The following is a 20,493-nucleotide window of genomic DNA, read 5'->3' on the forward strand; positions in this document are numbered from 1 at the left end:
TTATCAGTGCTGAGAAAGTAGAACCATACATTGATGTTTTAAGGAAAAGCAAAATTACTCACATTCATCGACAAGTTTAACATGTTGATAAAATAATCGCGAAACACAACTTGATGTCACTTTAAGTTTTGTCGGGAAAGCCGTTCTTCATAATGCTGCACCTTATCAAGTTTGCACTTAGCTGCTTGCGTTCGTCAGTTAAAAGAAATGAAAGTTCCAATTTTATGGTTACATCTCATCAATGCAACGATCGTAGGAAATAAATTTGCGACGAAAGGCATTCTTAGCCACCATACATCAACGCAGAACTAACATTAAAGGCCGAAGAACAGACTCATTGACAACAGTTTCTTGTACCACACTGCCGTGTTCCAGTTTCTCCTTCCCTCATCTTCCCTTCCCACACTGTGAGCCAGCCACGTCCTCCCTGCTGAGGCTTGAATGTGAGCCAGCTGATTAAGAAGTATGTACATGTTTCAGAGACTTGGCTATCATTACTATAAAAATTAGTAACCACTTTTTGAAGCGAAATTTCAATTTCGTTGCGTCTCTCTAAGGATCATTTCTGTATTCACAATGTGGTCTTTGCACCAAGTAATATAGGAGATATTAGTTTAAATGTTCATTAGTACCACCAGAACTGCCCACTAGTGACATTTATAGAATTGCCAATTACTGGAACATGCTTTCATAAATGAATTTATTGGTTTTCGCTATTGTTGGTTACACACTCAATGATACTTCGTATGTAAGATTTCAAAGCGAGAAGACGTGTAAACTATAATGACTCAGTTTTGGATGGATGTATATGGTACCTCCACGCAGCTCTATTCTTTCGTCGTTTCAAGTCTTTTACTCTGTTGACATCCACAAGTTGTAACAGCAAACCGTGCTTACTTCTTTCCTCATTGCACACGTTAGTGGCTAACAAAGAAAACATGGTTAAGTTTTTTTAACTGTGGACATTAACCACATTGTGCATATGATTCGAAAGTTGAAAATGTAACGAGTAAGAAGTCTTTAAAAACAATACACATCAGTAACAATTTAAATTTTTAAATCTGTTGTGCTATTTCCTTTTGTCGTTATACGCAAAGGGGTATAGGTTTCGGAGTTCTAGCTTAATCAGCTATTGACGCAAATACAGTAACAGAGGATTTTGATGGATTACTAAAGCATCCTTTTCACTTATAAATTTCTCTTCTTGCTTATTTCAAATTTATAAACATACGTTTACGATTGACAAATACGCCGTATTACTGGATCAAAGCCGGCCGGAGTGGCCGTGCGGTTCTAGGTGCTGCAGTCTGGAACCGAGCGACCGCTACGGTCACAGGTTCGAATCCTTCCTGGGGCATGGATGTGTGTGATGTCCTTAGGTTAGTTAGGTTTAATTAGTTCTAAGTTCTAGGCGACTGATGACCTCAGAAGTTAAGTCGCATAGTGCTCAGAGCCATTTGAACTGGTTCAAATACGGATAGGAGACTAGATACACGTTTCAAAATACCTTCCCAACACTAAGTTATTAGCGTAAGCACTGTAATATTTACTATTTAAAACAACCGTCGGGTGCAGCTATCAGTAATTACGAACAAAAAGCACTCATAAACAACCACATGTAAACAGTAGTCACCAAATGATCTTCAGCTCCTCTTATCCTTACCTCCATGCTAAACTACTACCACTAATTCTTGGTTTACCTGGAATTTTTTTTTCAGTCTTTAAAAACAATACACATCTGTAACAATTTAAATTTTTAAATCTGTTGTGCTATTTCCTTTTGTCGTTATAACCGCCATATCTACCGGTGTGGGATTGTAGGAAGTCAGTATCTAACCTCCTTGGTGGCATCAATGCTTTGACGTCACGAAACAATCTGGTCTCTCCGCCATCTTAGGATTTTCATGGTAGTTCAACGTTAGAATCGTGGCTGTACGTTACAAGAGCATCCGTTAAGATTCGTGCAAGTGAACTACTTGAGTTGTGTGTGCATTCCAGTTCTGATGGCTGAAACGGATAAATTGAATATAGACAGCATTATAGCACGGCTATTGGAAGGTAAATAAGTATCACACTTCCTCAGCTTACGTTGTCTGACGTTTCAAATTGTTTCGCAAATTTAACTGTGCGCGTTGAATATTTGAAGCCAAGTTGGGTATTTGATATTCAACGTTTGCAGACAACACCCTTTTCTGCAGGACAAAGTAAAATTGTCCATTAGATATTTGGAAGTTTATACAAAGCCGTTAACTTTGCGCCAAAATTGGTCGTTTCCTGTACTGGTTTAGGTAAACTTTCCCAGTAGACTGTTTCTAACCCAAGTGTCGTACTGTAGTTTAAGAAATCGTCATTAACGGGTATGAAACTACAGACATGTGAAAGTTATTGTTGCACTCTTTCCTTCACCCAAATGCTGCTCCAACGTTGAAATATTGTGCTTAGAAAGTGGTTGGTTTGGCTCCTGACAGCGTCCTTGAATTGGCAGTGGTTTACGTTTTGAGTTAAAATTGTGTGTGTGTGTGTGTGTGTGTGTGTGTGTGTGAGAGAGAGAGAGATATGTATATACCTACATAATTCTACCAAAGATTTGTAAATTATTATGGAAAAGTGTTTTAGTATTTTCTGTGTTCTCATTATGCATTGGATAAGAAATGAATGTTAGTGGCTGTGGATTCTTGTTGAAAGTAGTAATGGCTGAATTGAAGCAGATAGTTGTTGGAAGGGTATATAATATATGGAGAAAGTGTTGCAAGTAACAGACCTCAAGCTACACAACAAAGAAATCTGACTGCCCAAAGTCTTCCATTTTTATATTCTCTGGCGTCAACCATCATCCAAATTTCACCTTGGTGTGCACCTAGACATTGGGCTTCAGTACAGGTTGATCTATCAGCACTGCAATAACGAAAGGAGACACACAACTGTCATAAAATTTCGGGCAGTGCTATATTTTGTCTTATAATTATGATCAGTTTGATAACCAATACGTTTAGGTAAGTGGCAACTTCTGAATGAACTTAAGGTATGTATCCATTCTGGTTTCTGGTAATGCAGTGGCTATTTGATTTGCCAATCTGCAGTGTCAGGTACGTAGCACTTTAAATAGGATGCATTACAACATTTTGAGTACATCTTGGTGACTGTACTGTTGCAAACAATGCGTTGTGATGCTGTACCACAATACAGACAGTTGAAGTAAGATATTTTGTCATTGCTTCATCAATTAATATACTGGTAGTTAAGTTAAAACTTGAATTGTATTGTGGTCTCTCCTTGAATATTTTAATGCTGGAATAACCTTTTGCTAAGTGATTGAAATGTTTTGTCACTTGCTGCTGCTGGGGAATATTGGTGTTTGTTAAATGTTGCAACAGACTTGTAAGCAGCTGGGCGTTTCTGTTGGTGCTGACCAAAGGAAACATATATGTTTTTTTTTTTTTTTTTTTTTTTTTTTTTTTTTTTTTTTTTTTTTTCAAGGCGAACTTCATGACTTCTTGTAGCAGACCAGTGTCAGCACTCTGCATAGTTAATGAATGGATGTTTAAATCTGTTATGATGGACATAGAGAAAACATGGGCAAAGTTTAAACTGAATGTAAATCATGCCATGGATAAGTATGAGCAGAGTGAATGGATTAAGGACAGAAGAGACCCCCCATGACTTCATTATGAACTTAGAAAAAGCTGAAGAAGCAGATTGTTGCACACTCCCCAGCAAAACCAGCAATTGTCGACTGACAAAAGTTAGTAGAAATTCATGAGTCTACAAGGAGACAGATGTATTGAGCATTAAACTTCAATAATCATTCCTTAACAAAAGAGCTTGCTGAGAAAATTTTGCTCCTACATGAAATCATAATGTGGGTCTGGGATCTGAGTGAGTCCAGTCACTCATCAACCAGTCATGTATAGCAGTAGAAGACAGCAAAAGGAGGCTGAAGTTCCAAAGTTTAAGGGGACATGTCCTTGAAAGAGCTCCATTTTTAGTGTTCTCCATGCATGTACAATATTTCTGGTCTCCAAAGCAGAGGTAACTCAAAATTTGTAGAATAACAATATTTATAAAAGGTTAAAAACAAAACACTTTAACTGAGGTTCAATTTTTCATACCACTGACTGCAATTCATAGAAAAATTGACTGTAGATAACATCATGGAAAGTGTTGTGCCTCAAATTTCCTCTTATTTTGTGAGAGGTGCTGGGAGACCGAGGTGCTGGAGATGTCTTCTAAGAAAATTTGTTTACCAGATACCCTTATTTAACCTTCATTGTCTGTCATGCAGAGGAATGCTTGTGTGTATTGCATGCCTGTATGTCAAATTTTTGAAGACAGCTGTTGAACCAGTGTTTTGAACTGGTCTTGAAATCTCTATTTGGTGCTAAATTTCTTCATTCTCTGCATTTCTAAAATAGAACACACACCACTGAAACAGAACACAGCAATAACTGAGGCATAGGTTTCGAATTCTGAAAACAAGAAATAAACAAATATAAGATTGGTACAGGTGATCAACAGCCTTGTTGACACACCTGTACTAAAGTTCCATTAGTCAGAGAATTCTTGGATACCCCTTTACTTATGATCCACATTTAAAAGCTGAAAAAGGACAAAAATAGGTCACTTACTCTGACAAACTTTAAAATGACAGATGTGAACCTGTACAACATTACGTTAAAACTAAATTGGTGAACAAATGGAAAATGAAAACATCCATAAAGTATACATTTTTGTAGTTGCCATGAAATGTCTGTATCTGTAGAGCAGAAATATTTTTTAGTCTCGGTCTGTTGCTCACACAGGTCCCTGTAAAACATTGCACAAACATAAAGGTGTTAGACAAGTTGTCAGAGCCCTTCGGAAGCCCAATTTGGTATCACTTATGGTTCTGTGGCATTGGCCCCTTACTTAGCTTGCACTTGTTGCGAAACTCTCACGCAGCTCGGTTCTAAGCGACTGCAAAAAAGTGCACGTGACACCCATTTATAAGAAGGTTAAAGAATGGACCTGTGTAATTACATACCAATATCCTTATTAGTTTGTGGCAAAATTCTCAAACATATTCAGAGTTCGACAATAATAAATTGCTTCAGGCAGGCAGAAAAGTTTCTGCCAACAAATTAGCATAGATTTATTAAGGATTGCTCATGCGAAATTCGGTTTGCTCCTTTTCTTGTATGATGTGCAAAGCATGGATGAGGCTAGATTCTGCAGCCGAGATTTCTGGAAAGTGTTCGACACAGTGCCCCATTGCAGACTGTTAATGAAGGTATATACAAGCAGATGGAATATGTTCCCATATATGGGAATGGCTCAGACTTCTTAAGTAATAGAACACATCATGTTGTACTCGACAGCAAGTGTTCACCAGACAAGTGTATTTTCCAGAATGCCTTAGGGAAGTGACAGGACTGCTTTTATTATCTATATATGCAAATGACAGACAAGGTGATAAGCAATCTGTGGCTGTTTGCTTTTGGCCAATGTTGTGGGCCATGGGAAGGTGTAATCATTGAGGGACTAAAAGTGCAGCAGTGTTACTGGAAAAATGAGCATTGTGTTGGCAGTGAAGGTAGGGGGAGATTTTAAAGGTCAACAGTCTGAAATATATTGAGATGAAGATGTTTGAGGGGTTAAGCACTTCATCCGTGTGAAACAGTGCTTCTATAAAGGAGTGTACCTAATTTAGTCTTCATGAGAAGTTGGAGTTCGCATGACAGACTACGTTATAGTTCATATTTTTTATACACAATGGAGACCTTACAGTTGGCCAAAAATCACTTGTAGGTGTATCCAATTTTGAGTGGTTTGTGAACATGCACAATGTTAGCAAGGATTTTGTTATTTTGATTGTATTGAGCAGTATCTTCCCCATTTTCGAACTAAGAACAGATTATCCTGTTAACTGACCTATGATGTGCCTTCCTGTTATTCCAAAGGATATGGGTATTGTTAGATCATTTGATATATCACTGCATATAAAGGAATAATGCTATTAAATGTATTTACTTATTGTGAGACGATAAGGTGTAAAATTCAAAGTAATAATATGAAAGTGAGGGGCTGTGGAAAGTGGTGACTTTGGCCTGCTGTTCTTTGATCTCAGGTATGATTTAGGAAAAATTGTGTAAAGACCCTAAATGAATGTGTTTAGGACAGGTAAGTCCAGAATTCTCAGTTGGTGTCATATAAAAACTTAAAGAATGGAAAGTTTGTGTAGCTGTGTTAAACTTTATGCAAAATGTTGTAGTCTTATCAGAAGACGGATTTAATGCAACTCTCCATCTGTTCTAGCATGAGAAATCCTCTTCAACTTGTTTCTCAGGAATGCTTTTCTTGTTGTAGCTATTCTACATTTTATATATTTGTAATTTTGGCCATCAGTTTGCTGTTAAAGTAGCTAAATTCATCTGCTACTTTGTTGCATTTTGTACCTTAATGTCTGCAGAATTGGCAGATTTTAGTATTCATCTTAAGTCTTTGAGACACTATCCATTCTGTTACACATGTTTGTTAATGTTCTTTGCTGACTGACAAAATGACAGTCATCAGCAAATGACAAAGTTTTCATTTACTCGCTTAACTTTCTTTCCAAAGTTCTCTTGGATTTCCTTTAGTGCTTGCTCAGTGTAAGGATCGAATGACATCAGGGCTATGACCCTGTCTCACTGCCTTCTCAGTTACTGCTTCTGTTTCATGCACTTGCTCTTAAAAAGGCAGTTGGTGTCTGCAAAAGTTAAAATAAGTTTTCACTCCCTGTATTTTATCCTTACGACCTTCACGATTTTAAAGAGTGTATTCCAGGGAATGTTGTAAAAAGTTCTCTCTAAATCAACAAATGCTATAAATGTAGGTGTGCTTTCGTTTAACGTATCATTGAAGATACTCTGTAGTGTGCCATTTTGTGTGTTCCTGTATCTCTGGTGCCCAAACTGATATTCCCTGAGGTCAGCATCTACCAGTTTTTCATTCTTCCATAAGTAATTCATAACAGTACCAGTATGCTACATCCATGACTTGTTAAACTGATGGTTCAATAGTAATTAACCTGTCTTCTTTGTAATTGGAATAATTGGATTTTTTCTTGAAGTGTTAGGGTATTTCAGCTGTCTCATATCGTAGAATCTTTGTCATTTCTGGCTCCCATGGATCTGAATAATTGAGGGAATGTCTACTCCAAGGTTCTTTTTGACTTGTGAATAGAAAGATAAAGTGACCTGTCAGATTCTTCTCAAAGTATTCTCCCCTCACTCACATTTTTATTCCTTTCTTTCTATAATATTGTCTTCATTTATCTTGTTTAGCTCTTCTATATGCTCCTTCCACCTTGTAACTTTCTCATGTCACTAGGGTGCAGAAGATATCATTTTCAACATAAAGTCTGTTGCTTGAACTTTCACTGTAACATATCCTCTACTGCATCAAAATGAAAATGTAGAAAGCAAATTAGCTAAAGTGTGTTGTAGGGAAAAAAATAAGAAGTATCTTGATATTTGGTTGCGACCTTAATACTTTTGGCTTACTGTCAATCAGCCGACTTTTACAGATTTCAGCCAGTCTCGATAAAGGGAGCTTTTTGAGGACATTGTGAACAAATAATAGTTGTTAGGACTGTATAACATAAACCTTCCCCAAGTGTTTTCCACCGTTTCCTCAATAATAGAAATTGATATTTTCTGCTACACTAATTTCCCAAAATTGTAGGTAAAGCAATGTAAAGTATGTTAAACAGTGACTACAGTGCTTGATAAGTGCCCAGAAAACCTGATCTGTTGTTAATGTAACTTTGTTAGTGTAAACACCATCTGTGTGTTTGTAAGTGACCAGAGTTGAAATTCTGACAGGTAGAACAGCTGCCAAGAATGCATTAGTGTTGTTACTGAGCTTGGTATGTTATATAAGGGGCATGAACAGCATCAGATGTTCAGTGTTCACTGGATGATGGTGTGTACTTGTACATGACAGCATTGTCAGCACCTGACAGGTTTTGGAAGTACTGTCATTGTGGGTCTCTATTTGGGCAACTGGACAAATTATGCACATTCCAGATTTGTGGCACATTCAGATGTGACAGTGGCACAATGTAGGAGTGAAAGGATCATGAGGGCAGGCATACTTGGCAAGTTCTGGTCAACAACTTTGGATCACCACAAGGGAAGGGCATTGTGTTATACACCAGAGACATTGTAAACCCTTCACATCTGTGCCTGCCATCAGAGGAGAGCTAATGGGATACCTGCAAGATTGTCATCCTCCCACATTGGCTGGAGACTAGCAGCAACCTGATAAGTGAATGGCTGCCATGTGTACATTGCTGTTAACACACAACAGCTGCAATTGTAGTAGTGCCAACTGCAAAGTGTGGACTGTTGAACAGTCACACATTTTGTTAGCAATGAGTGGTGGCTCTGCACCATCGGTGGTGACTGTTGTCTGCGAGTATAGGGGTGAATTGTGGGGGTGGTGGCTTGCTTTCCAGTGTTCTGGTGAACACAGTGGCGTAGCTCCAGGTGTCTCAGTAGCCATCATGTATGAGCTATTTAAGGTGATTGTGTTGATTGTGGAGCGTTGATGGAACAGTGACAGTGCTGTGGTGCATTTTTAACAGAATCCTCATTCACTCACGGCACTCATTTCTATGAACTTTTTGTGTGTTGGTTGTCGTATGTCTGTGGCCAGTAATATGCCAAGATCTGCCCCGATAGAACATGGGTGGGGCCAGCCCATATATCAGCTCCATTCCAGTGTCGGTGTTTGGGATATGAACGACCAGTTAACAGTTGTGGGCCAGACCTAATTGTTGTCGTACAAATTGAGCCTACTGCTATACAGTAGCTTCCTGGCATTTTAGTTAACTGTGAGGCTGGGAAGGGGACAGAATATTGATTACTGCCACAAGGGTGAGGAATAGTATTGGTGGGGGTGATAATTTTTGCCATCTTCCTTAGTGGTGACACACACACACACACACACACACACACACACACACACACAGTTTTTGGGTCATGCCAGTCAACTAGCATTTATGGCAGAAATGACACAAGCAATAACAGTTCACTGGAAGCACTTTCATTAGGAGTCATTCGTGTTAACAAGTCGTACTTATTTATAGCAAATAATAATGAAATTAAATTAAGCTTGTTCTGTTACACTTAATGCTATGTAAGAAGAGACTTACATGAAAATATTCATCTTTTATGTAATAGTCAAAAAAGCAAATAATTTGGAATCGAGTAACTTTGACAGTAAACTGTACTTCAAAACCCGTAATTGTTTTTCAAATTTAGATTCTGATGGAAAGAACATTCAGGTTTTAGTTGGAAGCAAGGTGCTCTTTATCTATAATCAGTCTGGCTTGGTTGAGCACCACCAACTTTGTCTTCAGCACTAGATCTAAACCTGTATTATGTTCACCTCTGAGAACTCACTTTCATACATGTAAATAGTAAACAACGGCCCTAAAATCAATTACTTGTTTCAAAAGAGAAGGGTATTCTTTGTTTGATCCCATTGAAGTGTAGTGATTGTTTTTGTGAGTATTTCTTTCTGTACTTTTCCTGATAAGATTTTTTTATCCAGTTGTATTTTGTGTAAGCTCCAGGAAAGTAGTTTCTGCAGTTTTTGAAGGATTTCTAAGAGTGTAACGCTATCTTGAGCTAAATCTTCTACAGGAGCTATGTCATTCTTTCAAAAACGTGTAAGAATAGGAATGTGAGAAACCTGCTGTACAGTACTTGCGAACTACTTGGCTTTTTTCTGGAAGATGTTTTGCAATTTACTAAGAAGGCTGTTTAACATTATAGTGATGATACTTTTTCTTGCTATCACTGTACTGTAAAAAGAAAGTAATATAAATAAAATTCTCTTACTTCAGTATATGTTTTGTTTACTTGTGTTTGTACTGCCTGAAATATCCTCATGAACTACTGTATGGTAATGCCTGAACTAGACCATACAGTGGTGGAAATATTTATTGCATCATCTCTTACAATTAACAATTTTTGCTCGTGTCATTGAATAACTTAGCTAAATTTGCCTGTTTTCTCTTGATTTTTTAATCAGAAATGAATATATACAATAATTTTTGTCAATTTGTTTTTATTCTTAATTTTTTCTATAAAAATGTTTGTTTTTTATAATTTAACACTTTCTTCAAAAATTAGTGTAAGTGGATATGTCGGCTATTCTGCTTGCCATTCTGAAATATGAATACTAATGTTGAAAGAATCACTGCATATTAATGTTGTAACATAACCCTGATGGATTTTAGTGTCTGTATTGCCTCATATGAACACACTGTTGCATTTAATACTTTATTGCTCCTCCACATGCCTTAATCACTGCTTGGCATTGTGAAGGCATTGAAAGAATTAACTTTTCAATGTACTCCTCACTCAGTTCATGAAACCATACACAAACCCAAGGTTCTCAAACAGCTCCGGCTTATTCTGTGGTTTCTTTTTGGTGATAACATTTCCCATAACCTTCCAACAGTTCTCAATAGGATTGAGATCAGGGCTGTTTCCAGGCCACTCTAATATTTGAACCCCATTTTGTCGAAGGAAAGATTTTACCTGAAATGTAGAAGTACGTGATAATTAACCAAAAAAGTAATCTGCTTCTTGTTTGATATAAATTTTAGTCGTAGGACTCGACTTCCTTTCTCTGTGGTGAGGAGTGAAGTCATCCTGAAAAATGCATTTGGAAACATCTCCAAACTGGTCCCTAATGGTTGTCATGTGTGAACTCTACAGTTGACTGAAGTGCAAAGCAGAGGGTACTTCCCATTGTATTGTACATTATATCACCCTGCACCTCCCTCCCTATTCTCACTCCTTCCCGTTGCCCCGTCCTTCCCCTTTCTCAGTGTTCTGAATTACATCGACCTGGCTATCCACCTAGCTCTCTATATTGTTTGCAGTTTTGTTCCTTTTGCTGATTCTTTCATCCTTTTTTATGTTTAGGTCCATGCTTGAAGTTTGACCTCCACATCTAAATTTTTCTGTTTTCAGTGTGAGCCATTTGGGAACTCACTCCCTAGCATCTACAGGGTGGATTCATCTCCCACTTCCTTCCCCACCTTGCTAGGTCACCAGGTCACCAACACTTGTAGCCAGTCAATGGTAGGGATGTTACGTACCTATCTGGCTGAGCCCCCTGACGTCACAGGGATCACACTACTGATACCAGAGCTGTTCCTTTGGATGCTTGGTGCATGAAGCATATAAAGTCATAAAAAATCTGGCCATTCTCAAACGGCTGTCTCTTTAAATGGTGAAGGATCATTGGGTGATACTTCGTATGACCTTCTCCCCCCCCCCCCTCCCCCCCCCAGCTTTCCCTCTCCTGGCTACACCGTGGGAGGAGGCCCAGGCTTGCTGTCTTGGGATACAACACTTTCCCCATTACCTCGTCTGTACTAGATGAATGGGGACACATTCACTTCAACAAAGCTGGTTTTTTAGACTACTGAGGATAAGCTTGGAGGAGTCTCTCAGTAAGATGCAGTTGGGCTCCCTGTTGATCAAAGCTCTTAGTGCTTGTGATTGTCTTGCTAGTGTTTCAGAATATGGTCCAGGGAGGGATTTTTTTCTTCTTTTTGTTTTTTGTTGGGACATCGTGCTAACTGATACGGGATTCCAGGTTAAACTGGAGCAACACTGCATTCATTTTGTTTGACATGTGCAGAAGGACCGCAAATACAATCAGATACCGGTGCCTTAATTCTTCGTTCTGAGGGGATAACCTCCCAGAGGTGGTCAAGGTTGTGTGTTACAGATGTGACATGAAGCCATACGTCCCACCACCCATGAGGTGCTTTCAGTGCTTGCATTTTGGGCATGTCTTTCCACTGTATGGCAGACCCTCTGTGTGGTGACTGTGGACATCCACTCCATGAGAGAAGTGTCTGTGCTCCACCTGTGTCAGTTGTCATGATCTCCACTCCCCTCACTAGCCATATTGTCTAGTGTACAAGAGAGAAATGAAATCTATGGATCGCCTGTCTTACGCTGCGGCCCGCCAAAAACTGACACTCCATCCAGGCCCCCCAGGGGATCCACAACTCTTTCGTGGACACGTGCGTAGCGAGCACGGGACCCCGAGCTAATGTGGCCTTCCTTTCCGTCCTGCATACCTTCCCTTTCCGTATCCTTCCCCATCCCCCAACTTTGCCCCCCCCCCCTCACCTCTGGCTCTTTCCTTCCCTTTCTCCCCCTCTGGGAGTATGGTTTGTGCCTATGTCCGGAGACGGACGCTTGTAAATGTACCGCATTCTTCGCCTTCCTTGCTTGTATGTCTTCATCCTTCCTTTGTCCTCCTCTTTTCCTTACCTCTTCTCTTTACCCTTTTCTCCGCTGCGGCGTTTGAGACCTCTCTTCTTTCCTTTCCCTTTCTCTTTCTTCCTCCCTGTGCGTGTCTGAAGGCCGACCCACGCACTTCCATGTGTAGCCGGTGACGGGGTAATGCGTAATTCCCCGCCCCGGGTAGACAGGTAGGACACGTACGTACCCCCTGGTAACGGCCAGGCCCAGGGAGGGGTGATTACCCGAGTTGATACCTTCCGAAAGTGCCGATTGGGCCCTCCGTCCGTTTGTCGGGAGGTGTGACCTGAGGTGTGAACAATCACCTAAGGCGGGAGTGCCCTCAGAGAGGGCCCCCGCAAGGGAGGAGCGCGCCATCGGAGATGCCGGTATTCATGGGGGATTCTTCCGCAATGGTTTCCTCACCTTCCACTATGTCTGCTCACAAACGTAAGTTCACTGAGTCTCAGTCACAGTCAGTTCTTCCATCGTTGCCACAGTTCCTTGTTGTTTCTCGGTCTGACGTAGGTCACTACTTCTCCACGGTCAACCCTTTCATTATTCAGAAAGGGGTCGACGCAATTGCAGGTCCTGTAAAGTCTTGTTCCAGATTACGGAATGGCACCCTGTTGTTAGAAACAGTCAGTGCCCTCCAGGCACAAAAATTGCTGCGTACCTCACTACTACACACCTTCCCTGTCCGGGTGGAACCGCACCGTACTATAAATTCCTCGTGTGGAGTTGTTTATACACGCTCCCTTGATGGATTGTCTGACGAAGAAATTCAGCTCTACCTGTCTGACCAGGGCGTAATGGCTGTTGATAGGGTTGTGAAAAGGGTTGACACGAACATCATTCCAACCCGCACTGTCTTTTTGACATTTGACAACAACTCCCATCGAAAATCAAAGCAGGCTATGAGATAATTTCCGTTCGCCCTTATGTCCCAAACCCTACGCGTTGCTATCGGTGTCAGCGGTTCAATCACACCAGCCAGTCTTGTTCCAATCTGGCCAAATGTGTTACGTGTGGCAAGGATGCCCATGAGGGTGCTTGTCCACCTCCATCCCCTCGCTGTATCAACTGTATGGGTGACCACGCTGCTTCCTCTCGAGATTGTCCCATTTTTAAGGACGAAAAGCTCATCCAGGAAATTAGAGTAAAGGAAAAGGTGTCGACCTTTGCTGCTCGAAAATTATTCGCTGGTCGACAGCCCACCGTGCCTCAGAAAGGAAAATACAGCACTGTCCTTGCTTCTCCTCGACCAACAAAGGAGGTGGCCACGCAGACTTGCGACCTCACCTTTAGTGCCACGGTCGTCAGATCGGCCAGTGCAAAGATCGCCCGTTCAACCTCACCACTTTCGCCTGCCCACTCTCTGGCTCACCCTTTGTCGAGTTCTGCTAAATCTCGACCCCCAAAGTCAGACACCAAGACTTCGAAAAAAGAGCATACTCGTGAAGAGTTTTTACGTACGGCAACTTCCCAACCGTCGGTTCCTCCTTCCTCTAAGCATCATACTTCCAAGAAGGCTACAAAGAAACCCAGTTCCTCTCCTTCTCCGCCAAGGCGTGACCCGTCTACAGCACCACCTGGCGGAAATCGCCCTCGGCCATCTTCTGTGTCGCCGAGGCGCACTGCTGGCGGCCGATCAACCGGCCGATCGCTGGTGGCAGGAGCTGCTCCTGACCAACCTATGGATCAGGATCTTCTGCCTTCGGCTGAATGCCATTCCATGCTGTCGGTCGCAAGCTCTGAGCAGTCGTTGAGTTGACAGCACCCTTGGTCACGTTCCTCCATTTTCTGTTCACCCTATGTCCATTATCCACTGGAATATCCGCGGCATTCGAGCCAATCGGGATGAATTGTCGATCCTCTTACGATCCTACTCGCCGGTCATCTTCTGTCTTCAGGAAACAAAGCTGCGTCCCCATGACCGCTTTGTTCTCCCTCATTTTCAGTCCGTCTGATATGACCTCCCCTCTGTTGAAGGCACTCCAGCCCATGGAGGACTCTTGATTCTGCTCCATGATACTCTCCATTATCACCCAATCCCCTTAAACAGTTCCTTCCAAGCTGTCGCCGTCCATCTTTCCCTTTCTGGATACACGTGCTCTCTTTGTACGGTATACATTCCATTGTCCACACCAATGGCACGAGCTGATCTCCTTCATCTTCTTGATCAGCTTCCACCCCCCTATTTGCTGGTTGGGGACTTCAATGCCCACCACCCGCTTTGGGGATCTCCACATCCTTGTCCATGTGTCTCACTATTGCTAGACGTCTTACACCAAGCAGATCTAGTTTGCCTCAATACTGGGGTCCCTACATTTTTGTCTGCCTCCACGACAAATTTATCTCATTTGGACCTTGCGGTCGGTACTGTTCCGCTAGTTCGGCGCTTCGAATGGTTCGCCCTTGATGATACACACTGGAGTGACCACTTTCCATGTGTCCTTAGACTGCAGCCTCAACTGCCCTACATGCGCCCGCAACGCTGGCGGTTTGCCCAAGCCGATTGGACACTTTTTTCGTCTCTAGCGACATTCGATGACTGTCACTTTCCCAGGGTCGACGATGAGGTCACACATATTACCGACGTTATTCTTACAGCTGCGGAACATTCAATACCACGCACCTCCGAATTGCCCCGGCGCCCCCCCCAGTTCCGTGGTGGAACGAGGCATGCCGTGATGCAATACGTGAGCGGCGACGTGCTCTCCGCGTTTTCCGCCACCATCCTACTTTGGACAACTGTATCCGCTATAAGCAGTTCCGAGCGCGATGCCGTCGTGTCATCCGCGATAGCAAGAAGGCAAGCTGGAAATTCTTTATTAGCTCATTTAACGCCTTCACTCCCTCCTCGGAAGTTTGGAGTCGGCTTCGACGGTTCTCAGGCGCGGCTAGTTTCTCCCCGGTCTCTGGGCTCACTGTCGCGCATGACACATTAGTGGACCCCGTCGCAATTTCTAACTCTTTGGGTCAGCACTTTGCTGAGATTTCGAGCTCTTCAAATTACCCGCCAGCATTTCTCCCGCAGAAACGTGCAGCGGAAGTGCGACCTCTTGCTTTCTCCTCTCAAAATCGCGAAAGCTACAATACTGTTTTCTCCTTGCGGGAACTCCAACATGCACTCTCTTCTTCTCGCTCCTCCGCCCCAGGACCGGATGGTATCAACGTCCAACTGTTCCTGCTTTTATCAACGCATTGTCTGCGTTACCTCCTTTGCCTTTATAATCGAATTTGGACCGACAGTACTTCTCCCAGACGATGGCGGGAAGCTATCGTCGTTCCTGTTCCGAAACCGGGAAAGGACAAACATCTCCCCCTCTAGCTATCGCCCCATTTCTCTCACGAGTAGTGTCTGTAAGGTTTTGGAGCGTATGGTGAATTACTGTTTAGCGTGGTGGCTGGAATCCCGCAGTCTTTTAACACCTGCCCAATGCGGATTCCGCAAGCATCATTCTGCAGTTGACCATCTTGTTGCTCTTTCCACTTATATCATGAACAATTTTCTCCGGAAACGCCAAACAGTAGCAATATTTTTTGATCTGGAGAGAGCATACGATACCTGTTGGAGGACACGCATCCTCCGCACACTGTTCTCTTGGCGCTTTCGAGGTCGGCTGCCCCTTTTTCTTCGCGAATTTATGGCAGAGCGCACATTTAGGGTGCGGGTGAACACTACTCTCTCCCGTACTTTCTCCCAAGAAAACGGGGTACCCCAGGGCTCCGTGCTGAGTGTTGTACTGTTTGCCATTGCCATAAATCCGATTATGGATTGTCTCCTTCCTGATGTCTCGGGCTCCCTCTTTGTGGACGATTTTGCGATCTACTACAGCTCTCAACGGACCAGACTTCTTGAACGACGTCTTCAAGGATGTCTCGATCGCCTCCACTCTTGGAGCATCGAAACCGGCTTCCGCTTTTCTCCCAGTAAGACCGTGTGTGTTAATTTTTGGCGACGTAAGGAGTTTCTTCCGCCCTCCTTACATCTAGGTCCTGTCAACCTTCCGTTTTCAGACGTCGCTAAATTCTTGGGTCTTATGTTTGACAGAAAACTATGCTGGTCCTCCCATGTTTCCTATCTTTCGGCTCGCTGTCTGCGATCCCTCAACACCCTCCATGTCCTGAATGGTACCTCCTGGGGAGCGGACCGAGTGGTCCTTCTCCGCCTCTATCGCACCTTAGTGCGCTCGAAATTGGACTATGGAAGCATAGTTTACTCCTCTGCTCGGCCGTCTATTCTTCGGCGTCTCGACTCTATCCACCACCGTGGATTACGTTTAGTGTCTGGAGCTTTTTACACCAGCCCTGTGGAAAGCCATTATGCTGAGACTGCTGAACCTCTGCTGTCCAATCGGCGAGCTGTCCTTCTGAGTCGTTATGCTAGCCATCTGTCTTCCATGCCTGCTAATCCGGCCCATGACATTTTTTTCGACGCCTCCTTTGATGTAGGGTATGCTGGCCGCCCCTCCTCCCTACTACCACCGGGAGTCGGCTTCCGTCAACTGCTCCATTCTCTTTCCTTCCGCTTTCCTAAAACCTTCTTGACAACTTGGGGTAGAGCACCGCCTTGGCTCCGTCCCCGGATCTGCCTGCTCCGTGACCTTTGTCGATTTCCCAAGGATGGTACCCCTTCACTTGTTTATCGTGGGGCATTTGCTGGTCTATGTGCACAAATGACGAACGCCACATTTACTTACACCGACGGCTCGAAAACATCGTTAGGTGTAGGAAGTGCCTATATTGTTGGCGACACCCCAAATCACTTTCGGCTTCCCGACCAGTGTTCGGTTTATACTACGGACCTTTACGCTGTTCTCCAGGCTGTCCACTACATCCGCTGCCATCAGCTGATACAGTACGTTATCTGCTCAGATTCTCTGAGCTCTCTCCTCAGTCTCCAAGCTCTTTACCCTGCGCACCCTCTGGTCCACCGGATTCAGGACTGTCTGCGCTTGCTCCACCTGGGGGGCGTCTCAGTGGTGTTCCTCTGACTCCCAGGACATGTTGGTATCTGTGGAAATGAGGCGGCCGATATAGCGGCCAAGGCTGCAGTCTCTCTTGTTCGGCCAGCTATTCAATCGATTCCCTTCGCTGATCTACGGAGCGTTCTATGTCGACGTGTTGTTCATTTAAGGCACACGCATTGGTCGACACTTCCCAATAATAAATTGCGGGACATGAAAGCTCTTCCTTGTGCTTGGACCTCTTCCTCCTGAACGCGTCGCCGGGAGGAGGTAATTTTAACTAGACTCCGGATAGGGCACGGTCTTTTTAGCCATCGACATCTTTTAAGTGGCGATCCTCCCCCACTCTGTCTCCACTGCTCTCAGCTGTGGACGGTAAGACACCTTTTAATTGATTGCCCCTATTTTAATCCGTTACGCTCCCGTCTACAGCTTTCGCCTGATGTATCGTCGATTTTAGCAGATGACACACGCTCAGCTGACCACGTTCTCAAGTTTATTAGTGCCAGTGGAATGACGTGAGTCATTTGAAGCTTTTTTTGGGGACAACAAACCCCTTTCTGTAGTGGATTTTTAAGCCTTCCTTCTGCTTTTAGTTTCTCCAATTTTATGACTTTCGTTCCCATTGCTGCTGGTTTTCAATTTCGGCTTTTTACTGTTTCCTAAGTCACGGACCGGGTGCTAATGACCATAGAAGTTTTGTGCCCTAAAACCAAAACAAAAAAAAATCCAGGGTCACTTTCTTAAACTTTTGTGTCTATTAAATCCTTTCCCTTCCACCTCCCTTACCCCAGCCCCATCCCACTCCCCCCTTCCCTTCCCCTGCAGTTTCCATGACTTTGCCTCTGGGAGTCACTACCCCTCTCTGCTCGAAGAATTGCACCCTTTCTTTGGCACCTGCTGGTGATGGGACTCCTCCCCGAGTCCCTTCTCCCTGACATCTCTCAGGCCAGAAGCCTACTGCGACAACTCAGCCACGAGATGCACCATCTGTGCGCCCCAATGTTGCCTGCTCTGGTTTGGTTCCAGGTCTTAGACACCTGCACTCCCTCTGTTCCCTACCCTCCTCCACTTATAAAAAAGAAGGGACGTAAGTCCGAAGACAAGGCCCCCCAGTGCCACCGGAGGTGCCATATCCCCTCTTGCAACCTGAGTCTGGCATCGTATTTATGGATGTCACCCCAACCTTGTCGGTGATTACCACTGACAGGGACATGTCCCCCTTTCAGCTTTCTGATCTTGATTCTCGCCACATGATCATCCAATGGAATTGCAATGTCTTGTCTCCTCCTATTATGCATTCTGTCTTGCTCTTCAAGAAATGTACTTTCATGATGACCACTCTCCAACATTGTGGTTATTGGTTGTTCTGTCTGAACTGTGCTGGCTCCGGTGTAGCATCTGGTGGGATCTGCACTTGGTTCACTCTGTTATTAGCAGCTGGATCCCCCTTCGTACCAACTTGGAAGCAGTAGTGGTTGGAGTGCAAATGACTTGGCAATCACAGTTGGCAATGTTTACATCCCGCCATTCTCTCTCGCCCTCGAGGGCTTGAATGCCCACCACACACTGAGGTGGAGTGCCACTGCAATGAGTAGGGATCTTCTAACTGACCAACTTATTATAGACTTAGATTTCTCTCTTCTCAATGATGGTTCCCCTATCCACTTTAGTGCTGCTCATGGCACATTTACTCCTATTGATCTCATCATCTCCCCTGCTCTCAGGGCTTCCTTACATTGGTCACCCCCTGACAATCTTTGTGACAGTGACCACTTTCCGGTGATTCTGTTGTTCCTTGTTGCCACCAGGTAGACAGGCCCACTATGTTGGACATTCCACAGGGCCAATTGTCATTTATGTATGTCTGCTCTGCATTTACACCTATCTCTCAAATTGCATTGATGTGGTTGTGCAGGGTGTCTCTGCAGCTGTTAATGTTGCTGGCACTGCTGTCCCCGTATCCACAGGTCCCCCCATCAACCAGTACTATGGTGGACCAAGGATGTAGCAGTTGCTGTCCAGGACCGACAATGGGGGCTGCAATGATCTAAACGACATCCTTCACAACCAACCTCCTTACTTTTAAGCATCTCTGTGCTAAGGCTCGTTACCTTACTAAGCAGTGTAAAAAGGAATGCTGGGAGTGATGTTTCCTCCATGGGGATGTGTGCCTCTTCATTGCAGGTTTGGTCCAAGCTCCGTAGCCTTCTGGACTGTCAACGGTAGTCAGCTGTCCAGGGTCTTAACCTCCAGTGCTTGGTGCACTGATCCATTGGTCTTTGCAGAACACCTCATGACACTTCGCATTATCATAATAATCATCTTCCTATCTCGCTATTTTTCTCCGACAGAAATGCAGAGTTCAGCAGAACCTCCCTCTGTTATGGTCTGCACCATGCTGAATTGTATTATGGACTCTTCACTAAATGGGAATTCTTGCAGGCTCTTTCCTCTTCACAGGACACAACCACAGATTCAGATTCCAGTCTTCAACAAAATGATCCAACACTTGGCTTTTCTGCAGAGGCAGCATCAGCTCGTGGTCTTCAGCCACATTTGGCTAATTGGTGCTTTCCTGTCTGTGGTGAGACAGTATAGCTATCCCTGTCCTTAAGCCTGGGAAGAACCCAATGTGTCTCTACAGCCCAGCCCCCCCCCCCCCCCCCCCCCCCCGTTAGTCTGACTAATGTACTTTGTAAACTGCTTGGTTGGATTGTTAGCTTCTGATTGTTGGGTACTCAAATCTTGGGGCTATTTTCCCCGTATTTGTTACTTTTCGGCAAGGACGATGTCCAACTGATCATTTACTCAGATTGGAAACAGCAATCTGACAGGCTTTTGCTAACTGCTGACACCTTGCCATGGTCTTCTTTGATCTACATAAGGCATTTGACACGGCTTGGTGCCATCACATTTTAATTAACTTCCATGGCTGGGGCTCTCAGATTTTTATCTGAGAGTTTTTGTCTCACCAACTCTTCTGGGTTTGAGTTGGAACTTAATCTGTGCCCTTCACATTCAAGAGAACCGTATCCACAGGGTTCTGTTTTGTCACTCTCTTCCTCATAGCCATCAGTGGGTTTGTACCTTCTGTTGGGCCTGTGGTTACCCCGTGTTTTATGTCGATGGTGTTTGCATCTGGTGCAGTTCCCACTCAACCCACAGTACACCCCAGAACTTCTAGGTGACCAGCTTCTTGATGTTGTTGCACAGTCCTG

The 20,493-nt window shown here is 43.6% G+C and overlaps 1 protein-coding gene across 1 annotated transcript in view; it reads left to right on the forward strand.

The window, feature by feature from the left end:
* The first annotated feature begins 1,867 nt into the window (after window positions 1-1,867).
* Window positions 1,868-20,493, forward strand: part of LOC126419917 (serine/threonine-protein phosphatase alpha-2 isoform) — a 53,435-nt gene continuing 34,809 nt past the window's right edge. Inside the window, exon 1 of the mRNA XM_050087198.1 lies at window positions 1,868-2,058. Coding sequence (XP_049943155.1) covers window positions 2,004-2,058 — 55 coding nt within the window. The 5' untranslated portion in view covers window positions 1,868-2,003. The remainder of the gene's footprint in view (window positions 2,059-20,493) is intronic.

This window comes from Schistocerca serialis, chromosome 9 (genome assembly GCF_023864345.2).
Source record: "Schistocerca serialis cubense isolate TAMUIC-IGC-003099 chromosome 9, iqSchSeri2.2, whole genome shotgun sequence".
In the NCBI taxonomy this organism is placed as follows: domain Eukaryota; kingdom Metazoa; phylum Arthropoda; class Insecta; order Orthoptera; family Acrididae; genus Schistocerca; species Schistocerca serialis.